The sequence below is a fragment of the Oncorhynchus clarkii genome, chromosome 11 (genome assembly GCF_045791955.1).
Source record: "Oncorhynchus clarkii lewisi isolate Uvic-CL-2024 chromosome 11, UVic_Ocla_1.0, whole genome shotgun sequence".
Classification (NCBI taxonomy): domain Eukaryota; kingdom Metazoa; phylum Chordata; class Actinopteri; order Salmoniformes; family Salmonidae; genus Oncorhynchus; species Oncorhynchus clarkii.
Window position 1 is genome coordinate 14,496,609 of NC_092157.1, and position 26,602 is coordinate 14,523,210.

General features: G+C 44.0%; 2 protein-coding genes across 5 annotated transcripts in view; one reads left to right on the forward strand and one right to left on the reverse strand.

The window, feature by feature from the left end:
• Positions 1 to 1,752, forward strand: part of LOC139420240 (brefeldin A-inhibited guanine nucleotide-exchange protein 1-like) — a 115,224-nt gene extending 113,472 nt beyond the window's left edge. For all 4 annotated transcript variants that reach the window (XM_071170106.1, XM_071170107.1, XM_071170104.1 and 1 more), the window contains exon 38: positions 53 to 1,752. In XM_071170106.1, coding sequence (XP_071026207.1) covers positions 53 to 280 — 228 coding nt within the window. In that variant the 3' untranslated portion in view covers positions 281 to 1,752. The remainder of the gene's footprint in view (positions 1 to 52) is intronic.
• Positions 1,753 to 3,501: 1,749 nt separating this feature from the next.
• Positions 3,502 to 26,505, reverse strand: LOC139420622 (centrosome and spindle pole associated protein 1). Its single transcript, XM_071170822.1, has 30 exons — positions 26,431 to 26,505; positions 26,115 to 26,215; positions 25,858 to 25,948; positions 25,588 to 25,691; positions 25,161 to 25,241; positions 24,637 to 24,729; positions 24,060 to 24,451; positions 22,925 to 23,023; positions 22,169 to 22,260; positions 21,514 to 21,610; positions 21,306 to 21,363; positions 20,406 to 20,773; positions 20,178 to 20,296; positions 19,297 to 19,384; positions 18,912 to 19,032; positions 17,757 to 17,904; positions 15,295 to 15,426; positions 15,074 to 15,186; positions 14,709 to 14,858; positions 14,467 to 14,610; positions 14,260 to 14,373; positions 13,861 to 13,927; positions 13,532 to 13,661; positions 12,818 to 12,966; positions 7,471 to 7,608; positions 7,353 to 7,396; positions 7,150 to 7,213; positions 6,518 to 6,642; positions 5,822 to 5,978; positions 3,502 to 4,422 (listed from the first exon to the last, which is right to left on the reverse strand). The coding sequence occupies exons 2-30, from the start codon at positions 26,211 to 26,213 to the stop codon at positions 4,205 to 4,207; spliced, it is 3,795 nt and encodes a 1,264-aa protein (XP_071026923.1). The 5' UTR covers positions 26,214 to 26,215; positions 26,431 to 26,505; the 3' UTR covers positions 3,502 to 4,204.
• Between the last annotated feature and the right edge of the window lie 97 nt (positions 26,506 to 26,602).

The window sequence follows — 26,602 nt, forward strand, 5'->3', positions numbered from 1 at the left end:
TATGGATATCAATCTGTATGTAGATGTTTTGTCTCTGTCTCTTGGTCCCCAGTTCAAGGCCCATGCGTCCAGGTACTACCCTCTGCTGTGTGAGATCATGCAGATTGATCTTATCCCAGAACTGCGGTCCGTGCTGCGGAAGTTCTACCTACGCATCGGGATCGTGTTCCAGATCGCCCAGCTACCTGACACCTCCCAGCCGGAACAAGAACCAATGCCAGAACCAGGACTGGAAGTTGAGGTGGAGAGAGGGGAGGTGGCTGGAGAGGAAGCCCAGTGATGTTCCACTTGTAGCGGGCTGGCACCGAGACCTCTGGATAGGGAAGCCTGGAACTTGGAAGTCCTCCTCCCCTCTTGCCTTGGGTTTGTCCACAAACCCTTTAGGACTATGGTCTCCCATCCCCCAGGGTACTTACTACAAGGGGTGCATCTGACCAGACTTCACCCCCTCTGGATTTGGCAGTTACCCAGAATCCCCCAGTACAGGAAACTGCCAGGGATCTCTACTGTGAACCTGACTGGTCATGTGACAGGAAATGCCCCCTCATTTCAGAGTAGGTTGAAGTTGCCCCTAGAAACTGATCGAAGGCCAGTTTTTGCATCCCCTTATGGTTAAGGTTAGAATATTGGGAGGTCAAGCTGATCTTAGATCCTATGAGCAACTTCTACCTGAAGCCCCTCATATCACTGGAAGAATGGCTTGGCATTGTGTGAAGATCTGATTCTCCAATTCTACTGACGACTGCAGAATAACTATGATTATACAATTGGCCTACCCACCTTTCTGACTCCGAAGAGTCAAATATATTTCAAAAAGGTACTGCTTCTTGACATGACTGTGTCCTTACAAGCTACTCTTGAGAATGAAATGGATACACATACATCATGCAATGCAAATGACGATTATTCAGTAATGTGAAATGTGACATTCTTACTCAATAATCTTTCAGATATTTTCCAGGCTGCACCACTGATGGCTAAAGTTAACACCAATAGCACTGTGGATTAAAAATTAACTACAGAAATGGCGCTTTGTAATGTAATCTCATAACACTGGATTTTATTTCCTTCTTTTTTTCTGTATTCTGCTGCACTTGATCTCTTTATTGAAGATTTTTGCTTTTGTGATTATTTATTTTGACTGAACCATCTGTCCTGCAGTTTGTAATTGAACGACGACACGGCAGAAAGTTATTCCATTTGATATGTTCTGAGACTTTAACTGATAGTCGATAACTGGGACTCCTCCTAAAACTGGAAAAAAAGGAGAGCAACTACAGGCCCGTTCAGGAGGTTCCAACGTTCAAGATAGAAATGTAGTGTGTAGATATGATTGTCATATACTACAAGGAATTATCAGCTCTATATACAACATTTCTATCTGCAATGCTTCTGAATAGGCCCCTGGTGTGAGCTGCTTCTGAATCACTGGTCTGTTTCCATGTTTCAAGTTAGTTTCCACTCTGTGTACAAATTTGAATAAATTCATAATATATTTAATATCATTTTTCTTTTGTTTGGGGACATGCTGTATGTATAGAGTAAATGACGAATAATGTTAACTGTGGTTTAAAAGAAGACTTGTGAATGGGACGCATTCCTTGCTCACGGATGTAGAAAACAAAATGTATATGGTACAGCAATGTAAAGTTTTCTATGTTGAAAAAAGACTTCTGTACAACTTTCTGTACAAAACTGGTCATCATCCGACATTTTAATCAGGTTATAGGTCAATAAAGTTTTTGAACTTGATTTGTTCGGACGTTTTGATTTGATTGGACTATATGGGTTGTTCCACCAATTCTATGCCTTTTTGAGAAGTGTAACTTGGTCCACCCCCCCCCCCCAAAAAAAAATTCAACATTCTGTCAAAGAGCACATGTTCAACTTCATAAAAAAACAAGTATTCCCATCTCAAGAGGTTAAATAAGTTACTAATAACAGGGTTGATGATTTAATCTTCAAACTCATCCTTGATGACTTTAAATGCATGTGGTTGTATTGTTTTAAATTGTTAAATCTCTTAATCAGCCATAAATCCCTTCGTGACCAGGGGAATGGAAGCTTGTGTGCAACAGGGAGTGGCAATTGAATGCAATAAAAAAAAAAAAAGGAACTTGCTAGGTAACAGGTTTGACGTCATGCGCGCGACCCACTCAGTCTTCCAACACAAAACACCAGAAAATTCTTTGACTAGATGTTCAATGTCACTTTTGACAACAATAGTTTCACCATATTAAAACTAGAGTTCAGTTCACATAACAGGGTGGACCTTAAAATGAGGGACAGATGTATGATGGTGAAAACTTGGGATTAAGTGGACTGAAATCTTCCTAGAAGTGAAATGGGGTTGACAGAGGGACATGTCCATATGCTGAATTGATTACAGAATTATTCAACAGTCCATGTGGTCTATATTTAAAAGGGCACTTCATTTAATATAACAGGCTTTTAAAATTCAATATTGGTTCACAATTTCACAATTTCAATTTCTTTGATATTAAAATATCAAAGGGACGCAAAAGACCCATATGAGTCTGCCTCACAAGGAACGGACTAAGCTTCAAGGACCAGCCTGGAAAAAAAGCTAGATTATTAAAATAATTTATTTTAAAAATCTGAATATTTCTCTCTCATATATATATATATATATATATATATATTATCACATCTTTAATTGATACATACAAACATTTCAACATCAGATTCACATTTCACGTTTTAAATATACATTTATTTTGCCAAAGTACATTCAAAAGATTAGCAGACCAGACCAGAGCCTAGCCATCATCCACACCGTAGCCCTTCTGCAGTATCTCTGAGTGGTGCAACTCAGGACCCAGTGCTGGAATTCTTCACTGTCTACTGGCTTCACTCTGAGCAGAGCAGACACTCACTGACGCTGCCCTGCTCCTCCTCACTACACGGAGCCATTGTAGCTGGAGTACCAGTCTCTTTAGCTATCATTCCACTCCTTGCCAAAGAGACTGGCCATTCGGCAATCTTCAAATATGAACATTATATCATCACTAATGAGCTCGAAGAGATCAGATGATTTGATCCTGATTTTCTAACCCTCACAGCTATCCTCCAGTCACAATGTTGAATGCAAATTAGACTGATTGGAAAACTTCATTCATACATGCGATTGGGAAACATTGGGCTTTCTGACGTAATATATGTCATTGTAAACATACATTTGGCGCTGGGAGAACAGAGGATTTACGTTTATTTCATGTTTACCACCAGCCAATGTGATCGCGTCTCACCAGAGAAGCTCTCGCCATTCAAAGTTCCCCAGCAGTTCATTGTGAATGCTGTAGCCTATTTCATATCCAGCAAGCAAGAGCAAGGCACTTCTTTTCTATATATATATATATTTCCTATATATATATATATATTATTTTGAGAAACACCAAAAAATATATTTTCTATTTCTCAAAATAAGTGACCAAACTATTGTATATTGCTACTGCTGGGACGTTGGGCTAGGCTACTGGTTCAAGAGCTATAAAAGGAATACAGAGGATGGAAAAGGGCCCAGTGGAGATGCCAGCTGAGATGCATGATTGCACAAGAAGGGAATAGTGAAGACAGATGTGTACATTTGAAATTAATCCACAGGCTGGGCTATTAATCCACCAATTTTAATTTTATATGGTGTCAAATTTGCACCCACCTCATGTTCCAGAACGTTGCCATGGAAAATATGAATGTTGTTTCCAACTACCAATCAGCAACTGCGCTGTAAATCCGGCTGCATATTGAACGTTGAGATTGCCCAAAAGGCCAGTCTCTTTGGCAATGACAAGGAGTGGCAAGGAGTGGAATGTTCGCTAGAGACTGGTACCCAGGCTAAAGCCGTTGTATACAGAGACTGAAATATCTCTGCTACCACCGCTCTCATCTCCATTAGGACGTCCCCTCTGGGGGCTTTATAGGTTCAAAATGGACACATACATAAGCTACATTAATAGTTTTTTCAGAGTAAAAAGCACAAACATGGATGTTTTTTTGCGCTCATCTGATCCCGAGACAGATATAGCCCATGTTAATTTTGTAAAATGAGAAATAGGGATCGACTGCATATAGAAAATACACCTCTTTGGCTTTGAAATCAAGGGCACAGACTTTAGTCAGAAGTAGTGCACTAGAAAGGGATCCTATGTGTAGATGAGGTCAACAGACCTAAAAAGGTCACAGGTCATCCATGGTAGGTGGAGGGCCCGTCCCCGTCCAGGATGCCTCTAGTAACCGGCCTCTCTCTCCGGTTATGACCAGTCCCTAACCTCTTCAGCGGGTCCGATGTGCCAGGCCGCAGCCAGGGCTCCGTGGCAACCGTCTCCACAGACACACGCCTGTCCGGGTGGTATGGGGTGGACCGCAGCGAGAGGTGGTCCCCTTCATCGGCTGACAGCCCTCCTGGAGACCAGAGAGCCTTGTCATTCACACAGAAAGACACCCGATGGCCCAATCCTAACGTGAGATACCTAGATCTGCATTTATCATGTCATTTATTTTAGAAAGGAATCTACCAAAAAGCCTCTATGTTGCAGCAGTGAATGATTTGCAGTTCTTGGTGCGTTAAGGATGAGGACAACCTTGTCCTCTCTACCTCTATTCAGTTATATATAAAGCGCAGGAGGCTGCTGAGGCGAGGACACTCATAATAATAATAATAATAATAATAATAATAATAGCTGGAATGGAGTGAATGAAATGTTATTAAAACACATGGAAACTGTGTATTTGACGTGTTCAATAGCATTGTATTCATTCTGTTCCAGCCATTACTATGAGCCCGCCCAATTAAGGTGCAACCGGCAGCCTGTGATCTATAGCCATGCCATTCATAGAACGCTCTTCCACTAGAGGTTACTGTAGGACAGTGCCTCTCCTCTTTCTAAAGATCTAGTTTAACTATACTGTATATATATATATATATATATATATATATATATTACCAGTCAAAAGTTGACACACCTACTCAATCAAGGGTTTTTCTTTATTTTTACTATTTTCTACATTGTAAAATAATAGTGAAGACATCAAAACTATGAAGTAACACATATGGGATAATGAAGTAACCAAAAAAGTACTAAATACATTTGACCAAGAAGGAGAGTGATGGAGTTCTGCATCAGATGACCTGGCCTCCACAATCACCTGACCTCAACCCAATTGAGATGGTTTGGGATGAGTTGTACCGCAGAGTGAAGGAAAAGCAGCCAACAAGTGCTCAGCATATGTGGGAACTCCTTCAAGACAAAATAAAAAAGCATTCCTCATGAAGCTGGTTGAGAGAATGCCAAGAAAGTACAAGCTGTCATCAAGGCAAATGGTAGCTACTTTGAAGAATGTTGTTTAACAGTTTTTTGGTTACTACATGATTCCATGTGTTATTTCATAGTTTATGTCTTCACTATTATTTTACAATGTAGAAAATAGTAAAAATAAAGAAAAACCCTGGAATGAGTGTCCAAATGTTTCACTTTTGTTGTCTCTTGGCGTCTTTCCAATATATATATTTTTTTATTTGGGCTCCCGAGTGGCGCAGCGGTCTAAGGCACTTCAGTCCCTGGTTCGAATTCAGGCTGCATCACATCCAGCCGTGATTAGGAGTCCCATATGGCGGCACACAATTGGACCGGGGTAGGCCGTCAGGGTAAATAAGAATTTGTTCTTAACTGACTTGCCTTGTTAAATAAAAGGTTAAATAATTACATATTTTTTAAATGTAGAATTGAATGTCCTTGTCAATAACTGTTCTGTACTTTAATGTAATAAAGTAAACCACAAAGACATGTGATGTCGCTCTCACCTGATTTCCAGTTGTGGTCGTTGAAGTCATCCAGTCTGCGGATGCGTCTCTGGTTGCGGTCCTTAACCCCCTCAATGTTCAGGCTGGCCACAGAGAATAGAGACTGGGCATCCGGTTGGCCCTCGTCATCCCTCTGACCACCGGGAGTCACCATGTCCTGGACCACAACATGGAAACATCACAACATCTCTGAGTACAGCAGGTTACTAAAGATTACAGGTTACTAAAGACTACAGAGAGAATATACACTTGTCCATGACACAAACTGTTCACATCCCTCTTGTTAGTGGAGAGAACATTTTGCAGGTCTTATGTCTTATGTCTTCATGCGATATCTGAGTGACTCAACAAAATCGATGGGCTAAAAAATGTTAGCTAACATGGGCTAGTTGATAAACTGGACATTTCTGCAATGACTGACATGAAGAGGAAAACTGCTGCTGCACTACCCAGCTTGAGTGAGTTGAAAGCCTGATCGTGTTGCTTCCCCCCATGAAATGTGTTTGTTCATCTCCCCTTATCTTCTAATTCTAAAACCTAGAAAAGAGGGACGGTTGTGTTTTATCTTCTCTAGAATCCTTTCCCCAATGCCTGTCTCAAATGGTGGACATGAATGGACTCATTAAAGAGCTGTTGAAGTGGCACTAATTATGTGATGAGGGCTCTTTCTTTCACTCCTCTGGAATAGACTCTTACATCCTCAAAGTCTCTTCTCCTGGCAGGCCTCCTGCTCTCCCTCTCCTGGGCTAAGGGCTGTCTGGACTTCAGGTTAACCTGGGCTTGCGTTGGGGATGGGGACCCTGTGTCACCATTGGGGTAATCTGAGGACACGGCACAGTAACACATTTACAAACAAGCAAGGTTGGATGACTGAATTGTTATTACTCCCAAGTCTCTTTAAAATGAACATGCTACAGCAGTGGTAAAAATATGAGGGCAATATTGGGGGGTTAACACTATAGCAGCTGCAGCACATTCCCTTCCTACCTTCCTCTCTCAGTCCGGTCTTGCTAAACCCACCATGCAGCTGGCACAGGCTCTCTGCCCTCTCGCAGGACTGGCACCAGCTGTGTGGGTGCCATTGGCTTCACATGTGCCGTGTTGGCACTGGCAGCTACCCAGATCGTGCCCAATGCCCCTCCCCTCAATTGGCTGTAGTGTAGCGTGTGTGTGTTCATCCCATATCCACTTCATTGTAATACTGTACCCCAATGTATCACTATTCATTTCTATCCAGTAAGCACGTCCTCAGGAGAATATTTGTTCAGTCACCGACAACACCAGGCCACACCTCTAAAAAAAACAGGCTGTATGCCCAGCAGGCTCACCAATATAAGCGCTCTCTGACTCCAATAAAGAGACTCTCTGGTGGTCTTGGCCTGGCTTCTCCCTCTGACAGGATAGACACAGAATAACAGATAGTCAGACACCTATAAAAATCTCAGTCTGGACAAAGTCAGACATGAGTTTCCCCAGCCAGGAGTGGCCAGAGGAAGCTGGCTCAGATGTAACAAGAGAACAGTGAACTCACAGGATGATAACGAGGCTGTCGCTCCACATACGGCTCAAAGAAGTCTGTCAGGATGGGAGAGACACATTAAGAACAGTGTGTGTGTCGCTCTCTGTCTGTCTGTGCGTGCGAGACTGACCTGACTCTTCTCCTCTCCTCATGTTCCTGATCCTGCGTTGTTGCTCCCTGAGCAGAGCCTGCTGCTGGATGTCCAGACTGTGTTCATCACTGGGGGGGTCAGGGTACTCATGATGCACCTCCTCACGAGATGCGCTGTCTATAACACACACACACCACACACACACACACAGAGCTTGGTCCCTGCCTTCAGGATTACCACCTCCTCACCATGACACAGATGTCAGGCAGTGCAGCGGTGGTCATGTGTACGGATGCAGCACTAATGGTGGATGCAGATTAGCCTATCACAGTGGATTTCCTCCCACACCAGCCAATCAGAGGGACTCTCTCTGGCCAGTGTCCACTATGATGAGAGGCTAAACTCTGTATTACAGTATAGGCTCAGCTGCGGCCAAGATTAAACTGATAGTCGACCTCTAACAGAAAACATCCTTTGTCCTCAACCCCTCCATCAGTCTACACTGAGTGTAAAAAACATTAGGAACTTTAGGAGCTCTTTCCATGACAGACTGACCAGGTGAATCCAGGTTAAAGCTATGACCCCTTATTGATGTCACTTGTTGAATCCACTTCAAATCAGTGTAGATGAAAGGGAGTAGACAGGTTAAAGAATGATTTTTAAACCTTGAGACAATTGAGACATGGATTGTGTATGTGTGCCATTCAGAGGGTGAATGGGCAAGACAAAATGTTTAAGTGCCTTTGAACGGGGTATGGTAGTAGGTGCCAGGCGCACCGGTTTGAGTGTCAAGAACTGCAAAGCTGCTAGGTTTTCCACACTCAACAGTTTCCCATGTGCTTCAAGAATGGTCCACCCCCCCAGCCAACAAGCATAGAAGTCAGCATGGGCCAGCATGCCCTGACAAATCAAGGCTGTTCTGAGGGTAAAAGGGGGTGCAACTCAATAATATGAAGGTGTTCCTAATGTTTTGTACGCTCGGTGTATACGCTGAGGCAGTGCCATGGTGACTCAGCTACTCCGCAGTCTAGACACTGAGCAGTGAGCTGCAGATGGACTGTAAGGAACATCATTGTTGTGTCAAGACATGACAACCATACTTGAGCATGACTGTACCCCAACTTCTCCGCAAAGGGAGAGGAAGACATAAGCCGGCTCTGAGGTAGGCCTCTGGAGAGCTATAGTACTGGAGGCAAGAGATGTTCTGCTCACACACACACACAACAGCAATGTGTTTCCACTCACTGGAGTATACACACACTGGCGGACTTGCCATTAGGCAGAGGCGGCAATTGCCTCAGGCCTCGAATCAAGGGCTGGGCATTTTTTTTTTTTTATATACAAATAAGAAACCTACAATGCTCCACTTGAGGCATAAGAAATAATAAAAACAAATCCCCACCCAAATCGGTCTGTTTAAGCTAGAGATGTCTGTATTTTTGTCGACCTTCCGAATCTCAGGTGGAAGGTGGCCGAGCTACAGAGGTGTTTGTCAAACCAGGAGACAGCATCCCGAAGATGCTCATGAAAACGTCTGTAGCGAACACAATGGTGATCTCCGTGTTGCTCTCTGTCCCCCACAAGTGCCATGGGACTCGTCTGAAGGTACCGGGCTGAAAATTGAATCTATGTGAATAGGGCATTTCCACGTAAAAGGTATAAAGGTAATTCCACAGCAATAACAATTAACATTTTCCTGCGCTTTCTTATATCTATCAGATATAGGACAGACTTCAAAACATAATTTGTTTTGATATTATTTTTGACTGTTATTTAATGTGTTTCTATGGGCTAACCGCAATAAGGCCAAATTCAATGTTACATCAAATCATTTTTATACTACAGGGGTCCTAAAATTCCAAATTAAACAGCTAAATGATCCTTGGTATGACCATCTTAAAACAATTCCATATGTTAGCTTAATAGAAACCTAGCCCCAGGCCCTTAGACTCTAGGAGGATACAATACGCATTTATTTAGTAAAAAGACTGCTGATAATATTACCATTGTCGTCAAGGCAGAGGACATGTATGTGTAGCCCATGTATCTGATGCTGTCTGGCTAAAAATATTATGGTATGTCATACTATTTTGGGCCAGACAGAATCAGATACATGGGCTACATATGGTAAAACAGCGGGCACTGTTTCGCTCGATAGGATGCTTTCTCTGGTGAGATAGTTTCAGTCACTTGCGAATTGAAGCAAAATTAGCAGGTGCATAGTGTACTGTTCGGATGCTGGAATTATTTTGGATGAATGTACAAAAGGTAACCTACATTTTGAATTGATTTGTTTGACAATCAGATGAAAACATCATGACTGGTTGTTGTCGTGGCACATTAAAAGGTAATACACTTGTACAGTTAAATTACATGTCTTTACTACAAATTCCATAAATCAAATCTGAGGAGGGATGGGGGCTCAGAATGGCCTCTACCGGCGGCATCCAAATCACAAAATATGCCCCTGTATACATAATAAAGGCATACAATGTTGTCATCACTCTGTAATGTACAGGCACACTAATGTACAGACCCTTCGCTAAGCCAGCCCCAGAATTTTGGCCAACCAATCACAGCGCTCCATTCGATAGCAACTGTCGTCCTCGGACAACTCATGTTTGAAGCACATGATAGCCATTGAGGATATTACAAAAACTGAGAACGGTCATCTAAAAACAAATGGTTTAAATGACTAAATAATGTAACAGTGCACCAGTGGTACTTGCTACTGTGATTCCTGAAATGCAGAGCCTGTTGGAGTATTTTTAGATCCTGAAATTATACTTTTGTTACATTGTTTGCTAGCTCAGCTGGTTTGCTAGCTAGTTCTCAGTCTTATTGACCACCCAACATTGCTAACACTAGCTAGGTAGCTGGCAAGTTAATATACCTTGTTTTTTCTAAATGTAAGCTAGCTAGCCATGTAATGAATAAAACCCTAATCTGCTGTCGACATCAGGATATGATTTGTGAGAGCACTAATTAGCTCCAAAAGGGGTTAGTAGCTTTGGCTTCATGCCAACAGTGCTTTCAGAACCTTCCAGTGGCTAGCCACACTACAACCTTCATTTGACCAGGTTCCCCTGAAGCAATTGTAATGACAGTCCACCACAACATACCAGAAAACCTCCTGATTAGCAAAGGGTAGGTAGTCTGTGTTCAACATTTTGAGATCATTGTGAGGGGATTTCACCAGTGGTTAGATGGGGGAATTGGGCCTCCGGCAGGAAGGTTGTCTGAGGTTGCAACAGTAACCGAGTGGGACGGAGGGGATCAATTGTTGTGGGGAAGGGTCAATTTTTGTTGTACACATAGATAGGGCTTGGGCTTGTCTAGCACCTACTTGGGAATGTTTGTGTGTCTCTACGTGTTCTCTGGACCCTCAAATAAACTCAGCACTGGGAATCCATTCAAAGGCAATTTCCTTTGTTTCAGCCCTGTGTTCTCCCTCTGTGTTTTTGCGTCCAAACTGTCCGTTACCGATGGATGGCTTTTAAGATGAGTCAACCAATGACCTCATGAGAGTAATGCCATAGCGTGGCGAAGAGGAGACAGAAAGGAGACTTGATGAGGGCTGCACATCCAGCCAAGCTAAACAGAATAGTTGAGCCATGATGCCAGGGTAGTTCAGTATGGTGTGTGTTTCATTTAGCTCCATCAACAGCCAACGGCATCATAGCAGAAGGATTCCTGACCATAAACAACAGGATTCCACAATGACAGTCACCTTGGCAACTAGAGAACACAGAATCCCTCAACAACAAAAAAGATCTTAGATTAAATGTACAGAGCAGATGGGCAGCAGCAGGAATGAACTAAACCTTGGCAATGGATCATAGAGTTTATCTTATAGAAAAAAAATTGGGTATAGGCTTGTAATTGCATGGGATGTACAGTGCATTCGGAAAGTTTTCAGGCTCCTTGACATTTTGCTATGTTGCAGCCTTATTCTAAAATGGATTAAATATGGTTTTCCCTCATCAATCTACACACAATATCCCATAATGACAAAGCAAAAACAGGTTTTATACATTTTTGCAAATGTATTAAAAAATATATTTTGAAAAAATGGGGAAATCACATTTACATAAGTATTCAGACCATTTCCTCAGTACTTTGTTGAAGCACCTTTGGCAGCGATTACAGCCTCGTGTCTTATTGGGTATGACGCTACAAGCTTGGCACACCTGTATTTGGGGAGTTTCTCCCATTTTTTTCTGCAGATCCTCTCAAGCTCTGTCAGGTTGGATGGGGAGCATCATTGCACAGCTATTTTCAGGTCTCTTCAGAGATGTTCAAGTCCGGGCTCTGGCTGAGCCACTCAAGGACATTTAGAGACTTGTCGCGAACCCACTTCTGCGTTGTCTTGGCTGTGTGCTTAGTGTTGTTGTCCTGTTGTAAGGTGAATCTTCACCCCAGTCTGAGGTGCTGAACACTCTGGAGAAGGTATTCATAAAGGATCTCTCTGTACGTTGCTCTGTTCATCTTTCCCTCAATCCTGACTAGCCTCCCAGTCCCTGCCACTGAAAAACATCCCCACAGCATGATGCTGCTGCCACCACCGTGCTTCACCGTAGGGATGGTGCCAGGTTTCCTCCAGATGTGACGCTTGGCATTCAGGCCAAAAGTTCAATCTTGTTTTCATCAGACCATCAAATCTTGTTTCTCATGGTCTGAGTCCTTTAAGTGCCTTTTGGCAAACTCCAAGCGGGCTGTCATGTGCATTTTACTAAGGAGTGGCTTCCGTCTGGCCACTCTACCATAAAGGCCTGATTGGTGGAGTGCTGCAGAGATGGTTGTCCTTCTGGAAAGTTCCCCCATCTCCACAGAGGAACTATGGAGCTTTGTCACAGTGACCATCAGGTTCTTGGTCACCTCCTTGACCTCCTTTATTTTAACTATTTTCCACATTGTAGAATATTAGTGAAGACATCAAAACTATGAAGTAACACATGTGAAATCATGTAGTAACCCAAAAAGTGTTAAATAATATCTAAATATATCTCATATTCTTCAAAGTAGCCACCCTTTGCTTTGATGACAGCTTTGCACACTCTTGGCATTCTCTCAACCAGCTTCACCTGGAATGCTTTTCCAACAGTCTTGAAGGAGTTCCCACATATGCTGAGCACTTGTTGGCTACTTTTCCTTTACTCTGCGGTCCAACTCCTCCCAAACCATCTCAATTGGGGTGAGGTTGGGTGATTATGGAGGCCAGGTCATCTGATGCAGCAGTGAAGGGGTCTGAATACTTTCAGAATGCACTGTATGCTGTCAATTAACCTATATATTTGATCTGGGGAGGGCATCAATAAGAGAATGAGAACTGAGAGGGAGAAGACACATGTCCAGTTATAGTATAAAGAGTGTGTCATTGACTTACCTCTGTATTTGAGCTGGTTGAACTCCCTGATGTTCTGCATGTTGACATGGGAATCTGCAGCAGCCGTTCCAGAGTTGGGTCTTCTGGACGACCCCTGGGCTCTGATGAGTGCCATCTCAAACACGTCCCCATGGGGGCGCCCTCTGCGCCTGGGCACAACACAGAATGGAAAATCAACACGCCACAGTCGCCCCTATAAAATATGTATGTTTTGTTTGCAACCATACACTGATGAGCATTCAGCTTACAGAACAAACAAGTACCTGGTAAATCAGTTTTTTTCAATTAACATGGATTACAGTGTATTGTTCCAGGGATGAGTCAGAATAAAGCTATAGTACCTGGGCCTGTGGATGTTCGACACTTTCAAGTGTTTCTTTCAGACCCGAAGCAGGCATGATGGGGTATTCAGCATAGGTTGCTTATACGACCTGAGGAAAGCCTTCTAACTGGCAGAGGCTCAAAGATGTATTCTCCAGTGCTCTTAAGGTGCACTAGTGTTTGAATACATGCAGCACTTTGAAGACCCATGCGTGACCAGAGCAAAGTTCTGTTATTGAAGCCAAGGGCATTCACCATTCATGAAATGTTTGTTCCTCCTGAACATACCCTGGGCAATAAGGACAAGACTGTTCAAGGTAAATGGTTTATATTTGTCAACGTGACCTACTGTGGCCCTGGTGTTACTTTAAGGGGTGTGTCTATCCTGCCTACCTGGTGGAGATGGGTGTGTCTGTCTCCTCTCTGTCACTCTGCAGCAGCTGCCCCTCCAGCCGTCTCTGTTCGCTCCGCAGCTGCCTCCGCAGCGTGGACAACTCACTGATCACACCCTGCTGCTGGTCCTCTGGCAGGGAGATGGACAGGTAGAGACAGACAGAACGTGGAGAAAGGGAAAGAAACATAGTTGAGAGAAGATATCAGTAAAGTCAGGTCTTTTCTCCAGTATTTATTTGAGTGGTCTATCGCAGTGCTAAGGCAAAAACCAAAACGTGCACACAGGGGGGGCCCCAGGAACGAGTTTGGGGAACCCTGCTCTTTCTAACCTGTGGCTCGGAGCTGGTTTCTCCTGGCAGGTACTGGTGGAGAGTGTGGTGCTGACAAGGAACGCTCCTGGGGACACAGGGAACAAGGAGAGTGAGTGTGTATGTGTGTGTCTCTGCAGGGGTTAGGGGTAAGGTTAGGGTTGAGCCAGGGTGTGGACATGAAGCCTCTTCCCAGGCTTTGCAGAAGCATCGTACAACGCCTGGATCGGTATTTTACGTATCAGCTTACAACATCATAGGTTATAGCAATCTGGTGCCCGACTGCACAGTCCATTAAGTGGCACACAACCATTGTTAATTGCATGCCATGTCTGAGCAGGCGAACGCGACCAGGGTTATGGCTAGGGTTAAGCCAGGGTGTGGATATGAAGCTAGGGTTAGAGTGACTAAGTTACTTACAGACAGGGCCCTAGAGGAGAGCTGGCTGACAGCAGAGGGAGGTCTGGGAGTGAGGTGCTGCTTCCCCAGTCTCTTCTGCAGGGCTGGGATAGGTGGTGACGGATCCCTCTGACTCTGCATAAAGGACATGGCACAACTCCCACTCAGACGGCTAACAACACCAAGTAATTTCTACAGTATCCAGTCTCTTCTGAACATGTTACACACCTCTTCCTTTCGCGCATGTCTTTCCCTCTCAACCTGCTGTCTCAGGGTCTTGCTCTCACGCTCTTCCTCCTCCCTGCTCTTCCTGTCTGCCTCCTTACGGCGCTCCTCAGCCTGGCGGATCAGCTCTTCATTCTTGGCACTTTGCTAAAGCAGGGGAAAATACAGAATCCAGTTTCAATACTTGCATCCTTCAACCAATGTGGGTTCATGTATCTAATCAAAAATGATAACCTCCTCCCCACCTCGACCTCCTTCCGTTTTCTCCTCTGCTGCTCCTCCTCAAACTCCTGCTGGATAAGAACCCTCTGCTCTGCCAGCCTCTTCTCCTCCCTCTCCTCCTCCATCCTTTCACGGTCCCTCTCCTTCGCTTCCTTCCTCCTTTTCTCCTCGATCTGTCCATCACAAAACAAACAGCACTGTTCATCAGTCTGACCGTGGTCTGTGAGCACAGCCTGGATGGGCTCTTTTGAACACCTATCAAGAACCTTTGTGGTTCTTGTTTGATCCATAGTATCCACAGATCAATAGCATGGTTCCATTATTACTCTTGTGGAGCCAGTGGAGGTGTTCTCCCTGTGTGTAGGCTGAGGGCTGTAGGGCCAGGTACCTGCTGCTTCAGGTAGTCTTTGTATGTGTCCTGATCCTGGAGTTGCTGTGGAGTAGGCTGATCACTGAACACGTTGCTACGGGCGAACTGGGACGTCTGGGCAAAGGAGAAACCTACAGGGACGGATGGAGAGGGGTGACTCATCAATTCACACACACATACATACAAAAGACCAGGACAGTGAAAACTGACATTTACAGAGTGCCTGTGAGTTGGGCTACCTGATATTCCCCTGGGGGTAAGTCCCCCTCCACCTCCAATCCTGCCTACAGAGCCCGGCGGCCATCTCCTGTCCCTGGACTCTGGGTTTACGTACACCTCCTTGTTGATCCTGTGCATTCTGTTCAGATCACCTGGAAACATGGAGGCATCGTTATCAGCTACAGAGAGACTTTCAATGTAGTGGTGACTCACACCTTAAGCTACAGTGCCTCCTCACATCAGGGCCAATGCAATGACAACAGAGATGTTGACAGAGAAATAACCTGGAGGCTTACATGCTGACCACAACGCCAGCGTTGCGTGCATTGCAAAATAAATGTACACATACATGTTATTCAATCATTGCACCCACACTGCTTGCGCGTGTCAATGAACTTGGTTCTATTTGTGACGCTTGACGCGCTGCAAGTCCGGCCTCTCCCATCTCCTCATTGGTTTTTAGGAGCATATATCCATGTGGGTGATTGAAAGATGAACTGAGGTCCACCATCCAGTCCAGTCGGTGGTGGTAATGCACCTTAAAGTTGGTTGCCAACCCCCATATAAAGTCCAAAGAAGAAGAAGCCTGAAGGAGGAGAGATTACTAGAAACAAACTCGGTTTACCGTTTTATCCTTGGATTAATTGTCGGAGTAGAGGACCTTGTGCATTTCAGGCTTAAATAACAACCCAATGTGTATATACCAGGACAAATTAGCCAGCAACAGCAAGCTAGCTATCTAAATTGCCATAAATGTGTAATGCTTTTTGACCTGTCCCCAAATTAATACAGTTGGTTCAGAGTTTGTTTGGATATTTCAACCTGCATATCCTGGTTCGCATCTGGTGTGGGTGGACAAAATCAACACACGCGCGATGGAGCGGTGTGGTCAGCATGCTAGACTAAATCAAGTGACTGAAAACTAAAGGTTTCATAGACACATTCAGAGAAGTTATCATTTTGGTTTTTACAGTTGCTACGTATGTGAATAAACCTAAATCTAACGGTAGACAGAGCAACTAAAGAGGACTAACGACTATGATAAACTCAGCAAAAAAAGAAACGTCCCCTTTTCAGGACCCTGTCTTTCAAAAGATAATTCATAAAAATCCAAATAACTTCACAGATCTTAATTGTAAAGAGTTTAAACACTGTTTCCCATGCTTGTTCAATGAACCATAAACAATTAAGACACTAACAGCTTAAGGTCACAGTTATGAAAACTTAGGACACTAAAGAGGCCTTTCTACTGACTCTGAAAAACACCAAAAGAAAGATGCCTAGGGTCCCTGCTCATCTGCGTGAATGTGCCTTAGGCATGCTGCAAGGAGGCATGAGGACTGCAGATGTGGCCAATCCAATAAATTGCAATGTCCATACTGTGAGACGCCTAAGTCAGCGCTACAGGGACACAGGACAGACAGTTGATCGTCCTCGCAGTGGCAGACCACGTGTAACACCTGCACAGGATCGGTACATCCGAACATCACACCTGCGGGACAGGTACAGGATGGCAACAACAACTGCCCGTGTTACACCAGGAACGCACAATCCCTCCATCAGTGCTCAGACTGTCCGCAATAGGCTGAGAGAGGCTGGACTGAGGGCTTGTAGGCCTGTTGTAAGGCAGGTCCTCACCAGATATCACCGGCAACAACGTCACCTATGGGCACAAACCCACTGTCGCTGGACCAGACAGGACTGGCAAACAATGCCCTTCACTGACGTGTCGTGGTTTTGTCTCACCAGGGGGGGATGGTCGGATTCGCGTTTATTGTCGAAGGAATGAGCATTACACCGAGGCCTGTACTCTGGAGTGGGATCGATTTGGAGGTGGAGGGTCCATCATGGTCTGGGGGCGGTGCGTCACAGCGTCATCGGAATGAGCTTGTTGTCATTGCAGGCAATCTCAACGCTGTGAGTAACAGGGAAGACATCCCTGGTGGTACCCTTCCTGCAGGCTCATCCTGATATGACCCTCCAGCATGACAATGCCACCAGCCATACTGCTCTTTCTGTCCGTGATTTCCTGCAAGACAGGGATGTTAGTGTTCTGCCATGACCAGCGAAGAGCCCGGGATCTCAATCCCATTGACGGTGAGGGCTAGGGCCATTCCCCCCTGAAATGTCCAGGAACTTGCAGGTGCCGTGGTGGAAGAGTGGAGAAACATCTCACAGCAAGAACTGGCAAATCTGGTGCAGTCCATGAGGAGATACACTGCAGTACTTAATGCAGCTGGTGGCCACACCAGATACTAACTGTTACTTTTGATTTTGACCCCCCCACTTTGTTCAGGGACACACTATTCCATTTCTGTTAGTCACATGTCTGTGGAACTTGTTCAGTTTTTGTCTCAGTTGTTGAATGTTGTTATGTTCATACAAATATTTACACATGTTAAGTTTGCTGAAAATAAACGCAGTTGACAGTGAGGACGTTTCTTTTTTTGCTGAGTTTATATAAAATAAAAAGGTGACGTACTGATGAGATTTCCCCTGTCGTCTTTGAGGGGGGCCCCTCCTCCCCCCTTCCCCCAGGGATCATAGGCCTTCATCTCAGCCTCGATCTTGGCATCATAGCGATCCCTTTTCTCCCTCTCCTGTCTTTTTCGCTCCTCTCCTTCCTGGATCTGTGGCCAGAGGGGGGAAGATGCCATCAAGTACTCGTCATTAAATTTCATTTTAAAAAAATGTCTGAGTTAATTTGAGAGATAAGAAAAACTAAATCTATTCAATCTGAGCTCTACAGTATGTAGGAAATTAAATGTGTTCCTCTTTTCTACTGCCCTTGTGGTATTCCTGCTGTATTCCCTTTACCTTGGAAAAGTGCTGACTCCACTCTCGCCTGATCTCTTCCTGTCAAAATATTGCAGTCTGTCACTAATCTGAATCATTGGTTTCCTGTTCCTCTGGCATCAGCAGAGGGAAACAAAACAGTCTGACGCCGCTAGCTAGCAGAGTTAGCATCTCACTAAGCCGCCCTCCACCTTCACTCTCACAGGGTCATGTTCAGTAGCGCACAACACAGCAAAACATTTTGATATTTTCCCAAATATGCAGTTATTGGTCCACATAATAATGCTGTGATGACTAAGAAACTGGATCAATATTTAATGGTTTATTCTTCACTAAAACTGGACTTAGTCAATCTTGGCCAGTTGTGAGTCCACAGAGATGGCCAGCAGAGAGAGAGAATGGGTGAAGGAGAGAGAGGGAGTCAGTAAGGTGAGGTAGGGGTAAGAGGACAGACTTTCCTCTCAGTCTTTTATCACACTAATGAGAGTACGGCTAACACACCCCTCCATCACTCTTACCCCGTCTCCATACCACAGCTGGGGAGAAATTGAAGCCCAGACACAGCCCTTAGCCATGGTATATTAGCAATATATCACAAACCCCAGAGGTGTCTTATTGCTATTATAAACTGGTTACCTGCGTAATTAGAGCAGTAAAAATAAATGTTTTGTCATACACGTCGTATACGGTCTGATATACCACGGCTTTCAGCCAAATCAGCAATCAGGGCTCGAACCACCCACTTTATAATGTATCATAATGTCCTGTGATATTGTTTATGTCAATGGGATTTTCCCTTGTTTAAACAATGTTTAAATACATTTTACAATGTGTAGCCTACCTGTTGTCTCAGTGCTTCCTTGTAGTTCAACACACTCTCCTTGGACTGCTTGGGCCTCTCTCCTATCGCCCCAACACCCCGCCCAGCTCCAGGGAGGGCCACAGCATGCTGATAGGCTCCTCTGGAGAAAGACATTCAAACATTATGGGTAACCATATCAACACAATACCCCCAGTTGTGAGAGACATATAGCCTACACACAGCTCTCAATGCTTGCTTAGGGTGCCCTCTTCTGTTTCTTTAAATAACTCAAACCTGAAGTTGTGTTACTTAGCAATGAGCTGTATGAAAACAAATTTGTGTGATTGTGTGTGAGTGGGTGACTTGTGTCCAGGTCTCCAGACAATGTGGAAAGGTATGGAATTCCTGTACTAAGGACACCCACCGGGCCCCTTGATGTCCAGGTGGAGGCATCATTCCTGGAGGCAGATTTGGGAAGACCATGGGCTGCCCTCCACCTCCTTGAGGTCCATCTAAAGGGAAAGATAGGAGAACACTATATCAATTGGTTATCAAATCAACACACACACCAAAAAAAAAGTGTCCAAAACATTGTCAGACCTTTACTGAATTAATGAATGCAGCTACAACAGGTGTTCTCAAGCTAAGTTAGTAGATTGTCATGTTTTGGCACAGAACAGCAGCACTCACGTCTTTGCCCGGCACACACACATCACTGGATCAGAGGAGGCTGGTGAGGGGAGGACGGCTTATAATAATTAATGGAATGGTACCAAGCACATGTGTTTGAGACCATTCCGTTCATTCCTTTCCAGTCTTACTATGAACCTGTCCTCCCCATTTAAAGTACAACCAGCCACCACTGCCCTGGCTGGATACCTTCCCATTTGATCAAGTATAGTGAGTATTGGCTATTGAACAATAGGAGGCATTTCTCCAGAAGATGTTGCTCACATACATCTGGACTGGGAGTCTGTGGAACTCATTTCCAATAAGCTGCCTGTCCATGAGCTGTATAAATCATGAGTGGGTCATATGAGCGTTACAGTGCCAAGCCCTGTTGGCCCATGATCTGGTGACATAGTGGCTTCATAATAAAATGGTAATGACCCTCCATGGAGAGTCTCGGGGGGTTTATTTAAGGCTTGGTGGATTACTCATCGCAGACAATGGAGTCACCATATATTACCAAGAGATTTCACTGACAGTGAATCACAATTGTCTGTAATAAATCTGTCTAATTTTAAGGATAGCCAGATCCTAAAACTCCTAAACTTTTTCCCAGTTGTTAACTGAGATACTAACAGTAGAGCAGATTTTTGTCCAGGGGATTCCTTGCTCCATAGTAGTAATAGGCCTCATCATACGGAGTCCTGTATGCATCAGTTAGAGTGGGCGGCAATGGAGGAGGTAAGCTAGCAATTCTGGAAAAAGCAACACACACACACAATTTTAGTATACACATTCAAAAAACACAACAACAACTGACCAAGTAAAGATTGACTTTTGTTACCCCATCTTGTTTCACTGTACCTTGGGGCGACTATCTCTCCCAGGGTACTAGAGAGGCTCCTGTGGAAGTCTTCATTGAGAGGGGCACCCCCAGGCACCCCCATGCCTGCCCCTAATCTCGCTCCAGCCCCCATCTCTAACCGCGGCCCCCCTGCCCCTGTTAGTTGGCCCAGGATGTTAGTGTAGTCCATTGGAGGGGAGGGGAAGGCAACACAGGGCCTACCAGGGGGACCTCTCTCCTCTGTGCCCGCCTCGGGCATCTCCTGGCGGGGCCTAGGGCTAGAGTTGGTCCCCAGGGCGTCCAGGCCAACTCCGGGTCTATAGGGGATGTCACGTCTACGGCCCTCATATTCGCGGTTCACCGCCCCAAACTGCATAATGCGGTCAGGCTGGGAGTACACGTGGAAAGAGACTATGTGACTCATGTGGGCCAAAATTATGGAACACTTGAATACATCAGAGTGAAAGTTTAGTCACCATCTATGGTAAAGTACAAAGTAATTCAGGGGCAGAAATATTATCAGTGTAATTGATTCAGAGCGATGTGAAATGTGCTGATCATGCCATTGTTGTGAGAAGGGCTACTTTCCAAAAGACTTGACAAGCTAGTCAGACATGATGCTAAGTCTTTTCTGAAAACATAAAAACCCAAGTCAAAACAGTCACTGGAAATGAGTGAACAAACAAACATCTTGTTATGACATATTTGTTTGTTTCTCCAGAGCTTGAAATTCATGATTTACATTCTGGCAAAATGTAAGAGTACACATCATTACAACATTGTTACCACCACAGCATATTTGTTAAGTCATGACCTTACATTCTCTTTCATATGGTTAACCATACTTTCATAACCCAAATGTCATACAGTATGCATTTCAAGGACAATACAGTACCTCGAAAAATATTAAACTCTTTTACCTGTTTCTCTGGGTCAATCGCCCCAGTGGCAGCAACCCTCAGCTCAAGATCCTTCTCCCTAAAAAAATCACATTTAGATTTTTTTTTAAACACTATTCACTGACATTCACGGTTTATAACCCAACATAGGGCCCTGGTCATATCTAACAACCAACTTGACCCATACTGGTGTGAAAAGATACCATGAAATCTCCCGTGTTAAACTCACTTCTTTTTGTTCCTCTGCCCCTCAGCCATCTGTTCCAGCAGCTCCTGTCTGTAGCGGTCCTTCCGCCTCTGTGTGGCCACATCCCCCTCTGTTTCCCCTGAGAAAAATCCCAACACACAACAAATAGCCGTTCAACTTAACAAACGTGTGTTAGAGCAGGGATGGGTAAACTGTTTGGCTCGAGGGCCACATCGGGATTTCAAAATTCAACGGAGGGCCGCAGAGATTTCTTTTGGACCGATTTGTTTGTCAAAATCTTATAATTATAATTTCTAAGTTTTAGATGTTCAAGTTTGGTATGGAGTATTTTTTGGTACCCAAAATAATAATTCACCCCCCCAGAAAAATGATCCAGCAGCCGTAGTTTTCCCACCCGTGTTACAGCTAATGGCGTTTCACATTTATGTTAATTAAATGAACTTTAAATGTCCCAGACACACAGTACTGCTTTATACAAAATACAAATTGTACATTACACATTCAACATAATACATACATTACAGGTTACCCATCATTCACATTACGCACTTCTCATATGGCCACATACATAACACATCTAATGTTATTAGTTACAGCTACCGGTATATAGATATAGCCTACCTGTATCTAAAGATCAGACCTGAACACACACATGCATTAAATGAGTGTCTCCTACCGATCATGAGTCCAGTGAAAAACTGGGCCTTGTCCTTGTGGGCTGCAGACCTAGATCTCTCGGCAGTCTTCATGGCCGCTGGCATCACAGCACTGGAGAACAGTTACATCGTTACATAGACAGACAGTAGCTAGGTAAACGTCTGCAGCTCAGTTCACCCAATCAATGAACCACCTCATAAAATACATGGCCTAGCCAATCAGTACTGCTCGCAGCCCCACCCAAGTCAACCCGCACCACCACCAGCACCTCACACACTACCACAACAGGTCTGACTGCAGTCTTCTCTTTACCCAGTGACCCAGACACTAAAGAGTAAAGACCCATCACAGTCAAATCAATGCAGCTCCCCTGATGGAATTGAAGTGTGTCTGCCTGGGGCTAAAACCCAAACCTCAATGAGAGGGAATGCTCTCTTACACAGCTTATTGAACAGTGGTTATATTTAGAAGGACAGAAATGGCATGACAATCAAATGCAATGGAAGAACAAAATATTTTACACAGGAATGCAATAAATAAACAAGCCTGGGAGTCGGGACTAAAGATAAATCTTGTACATTACAGTTCTGCTTCCTTTGTGGTCTTCCTCAACAATCAATACAGGAACAGATCGATAGAGAGGTTTTATACCCGTGATGGCCAACTCTGCTAAAGTGATTACCTTAGTTGCCATTTAATACATTTGCCCTCAATTTTAGTTAAGGAAACAGGCTGACTGATCTAATGAGTTTAATTCCAGTGGGTCACTCAGTACTTGGGTTTTGGTGTCACCGACTGGGACTTTCTGATCCGGTCTCTGAAGTTCTCTTCATGGACAACAGGCGGCTCCACCTCCCTCCTCTCCCGCAGAACTCTGCCATAGAAAGAAAATACTCTGTTAAAATGCCCGTTTTTTTTATCTCAATATCAAATCATTTCTAGATAACAATTAAATACCTTACTGTGATTACTTTCAATTAAAATTGTCAAAAAGAAAGAACAATTGCTTCTTAGCAAAGATCAATTTCTCAAGGAAGAACTTTGCTAGGACTTTCTGGGAGGGGTCTGAGTGTGGAGGAGAAACCTGAAAATGAGCTGCTATTGGCAGAGAGGTTTGGAATCCTCTTTCTTATCAGTCTCTTAACTAATTTACCGCCTGGTGTTGCCACCAGGCAGGCCAAAACAGGCTGAACATTCAAGTGGTCTTTTCAAACTGCTAATACACTAACAGTGCATTATCATAATTTTCACAATATTATTCCAACCACAGTGTAGGAATATATATATATATATATGAAACACAGAAAGATCATGTTTTTGACTGCACTGGGCCTTTAAACAGGAAGATTACAATGATCGCTATATATTTACAGTGTACAGAACATTTAGAACACCTTCTTGAGATGTGCTCCCCCCAATGCTTCCTTCCAACAGTTGTGTCAAGTTGGCTGGATCTCTTTTGGGTGGTGGACCATTTTTGAGACACAAGGAAACGGTTGAGCGTGAAAAACCCAGCAGCATTACAGTTCTTGACACAAACCAATGCGCCTGGCATCTACTACCATACCCTGTTCAAAGGCACTTAAATCTTTGGTCTTTCCCATTCACCCTCTGAATGGCACACATACACAATCCATGTCTCAATTGTCTCAAGGCTTAAAATCATTGTTTAGCCGGTCTCCTCCCCTTCATCTACACTGATTAAAGTGGATTTAACATGTGACATCAATAAAGGATCATTGCTTTCACCTGGATCCACCTGGTCAGTCTGTCATGGAAAGAGCAGGTGTTCATAATGTTTTGTACACTCAGTGTATTTCTTTACAGCGGAAGGTAGTTTGCCGACAGAAAAAAAAACATAGCTTATAGATGGGGTAGTGCTGGATCTGATCAACTCTCCTGTGAAGCACCTGTCAGGGCTGTGATGAACTATTCTCCTCTCTCTTCTCCCAGTGTACTCTGGCTCTCGGCTCCGCCTGGATCTCCCCCTCTCCAAGAACTCAAACTCCTCTTCTTCCTCCTCAGAGTTGTACTCATCCCTGTGCCTGCTTCTCCTCCTGGGCCTCCTTCTCTCCCAGCGCTCCAGGGACTCCTCTGGTCTGTGGTGCTCCCAGTGCCTCCGCCCTCGTGGGGCCTGACCCTCTGTCCCTGTCCCCCTGTCGGTTAGGGTGGCAGCGTTCCTCCTGGATGGGAGTCGCTCCCAAGGCTGGCCTCCATGGTTAAGCTGGGTGTTATGCTGGGCCTCTGGTATGGCTGGGGGAGAATAAAGTACAGTTGGACTCACAGTCTCCGGGGCCTGCACCTGTGAATCAGGAAAGAGATGTTTTAAATGATCAAAATGTGGCAACATGCTGTAGGATCTTAGTCAAATGTAGCCAATAAACAGGAGACTCAAACATAAACTTATTAAAAACACATTGAATAGGTAGAGATATTTTCATAAAAAACACATACATCTTATTCTAGGTATGCATAATCTATTGTTACCTGAGAGGCATTTGAAAGTAGTCTCCTTATTTGCCCTGACTGTCCATTAAGGAAGAGGTTGTATTCCTTGTTTCTTTCATCTCTTAATTTGTCCTGGAGAAAGACAACACAAACTTGCCCATCTTCAAATCACAAGCCTTTTCACAAGTTGTTTTAAAAAAATATCAATTGAACAATATTTTATTTTGCTTTATTTTACCAGGTAAACCTGATGCTAAGTTAGCTACAGCATGCCAGCATACACAAGTGTCAACTAAAGTAGTTGCTGTGGGACACCAAATCTTATCTTGCACAATCAACATTGGAAAACAAATGTAAACTATTGTACTATATCACTCCTTAAGTCATTCTAAGGTTAATCGGTGCAATGAAAGAGGGCTTGGTCGGTATGTTAGCCTGGCCATGGCGACCTGGCATTCTGTTTACTCCCACTAAAATATGTCCCACACACACACACCCACCCACCCACCCACCCACCCACACACACCCACCCACCCACCCACACACACAGAGTAAATGGCTACCTTGGCAAATCTCCTCTCACCGATGGGTAAGGAGAGGCCTTGAGCCTGTGGGCCGGGTTCACCAGCATGCAGATCCTTTTTCTAAAGTTAGAGATTGGAAGGGTCAGTGTGACACGGGGAATAACAAAAGGGGGACAACGATCTGTTTTAATACACTGTCCTGTAACGATGGATCCAACCCAAACTCTGTTCTTCAAAGGAAATTCCATTTTAAAGGCTACTTTCAATAACACCTCAGCTGATGTGATGTGGACAGTTAGAGAAGGGGATTCCCTACCTTTCTTCCCTCGCCAGTAAATTCCTGCAAGTTTTTGTGAGAACTAAGAAAATGCAGTTAAAAACTTACGGTTATTTTTGTTATACCCATCATGGTACCTTAGTAAGGAACAGTATAATAGATTGTGTTCTAAACATAACTACAGCAAACCTGAGACATATATCGTCTGTAGTCCAAACGAAGCTCTTGCTTGAGTTTTTGCTTCTTCTGCTCATATTCTGCTCCCAACTGCAAACTTAATCCTGAGCTCTCCTCTGGAAAAAAAAAATCTGACTTTAATCATTAATAAGTGCTGCATATCACTAGCAATTCCACAGACACACAACAAACCACACCTTGCCCCATGACAATTCAAATCAAACTTTATTTGTCACATTCCTGACGATGGTGGTGGTCATAGAACCATAGGCCACACTGTACCTCTGCCAGGGTTTGGATGTCCTCTTTGAGTTGATGCCCAGTCAAATGGAGCAGCGTTCTCCTTTACAGAGTTTACATTGTCTGACTTTGTCTGTTGCAGGGGAAAATAAAGATAATATTGGCCATTTACTTAAATCATTTATGTAATCAAATCACTGACAACATTTGAGGAAAGCTTTTAACATGAAACTGACATTTGGACAAACATTTGGAGTTTGCTGACCATTACTCATTATTACATTGGCACAATTACACACCTTGATTGTCATGTAAGGTGGTTCCTCCTCTTCCAAACATGCCCTCTCTTTAGCCACTTTGGCTGTATGCTCCTCCAAAAAACGATCTAGGTTATCCATTTCTGCATAAAATACAAATACATGCTCGAAATGAGGAAAAAGCTAGGATAGAGCATCTATATTTCCGTTGTTAGGCAACCAGGATACACAAAGCTAATTGGCTAACGTTAGCTAATTTGAATTACAGTCCTTGCGAAAGTTGTCCCAAAACTATTTTTTTTCTTCTTCATGCAACACGTTTAGGGAAATATTAACCCAAACCAAAATGGTACCTTACCGCATGAACAATCTTTGTGACAAACAATGAATGATGAAGTGCGCTATCTGAATGAATGACCATCAAGTGGTTTCGTCAGTTCAGCAGGGTCGCGAGACTTCGCACCGCCACAAGAACTTCAATACGTTTTTAAAAAAAAAAATTATTTCACCTTTATTTAACCAGGTAGGCT

Coding starts and splice junctions, on each gene's coding strand:
- LOC139420622 (XM_071170822.1), bottom strand. CDS start 26,213: ATGGATAACCTAGATCGTTTTTTGGAGGAGCATACAGCCAAAGTGGCT. Junction 22,261..22,924: donor TCGGTGACACCAAAACCCAA/GTACTGAGTGAC, acceptor ACTGTTCTCCAG/TGCTGTGATGCCAGCGGCCA. Junction 5,979..6,517: donor GGAGAAGAGACTTTGAGGAT/GTAAGAGTCTAT, acceptor GTTGTGGTCCAG/GACATGGTGACTCCCGGTGG.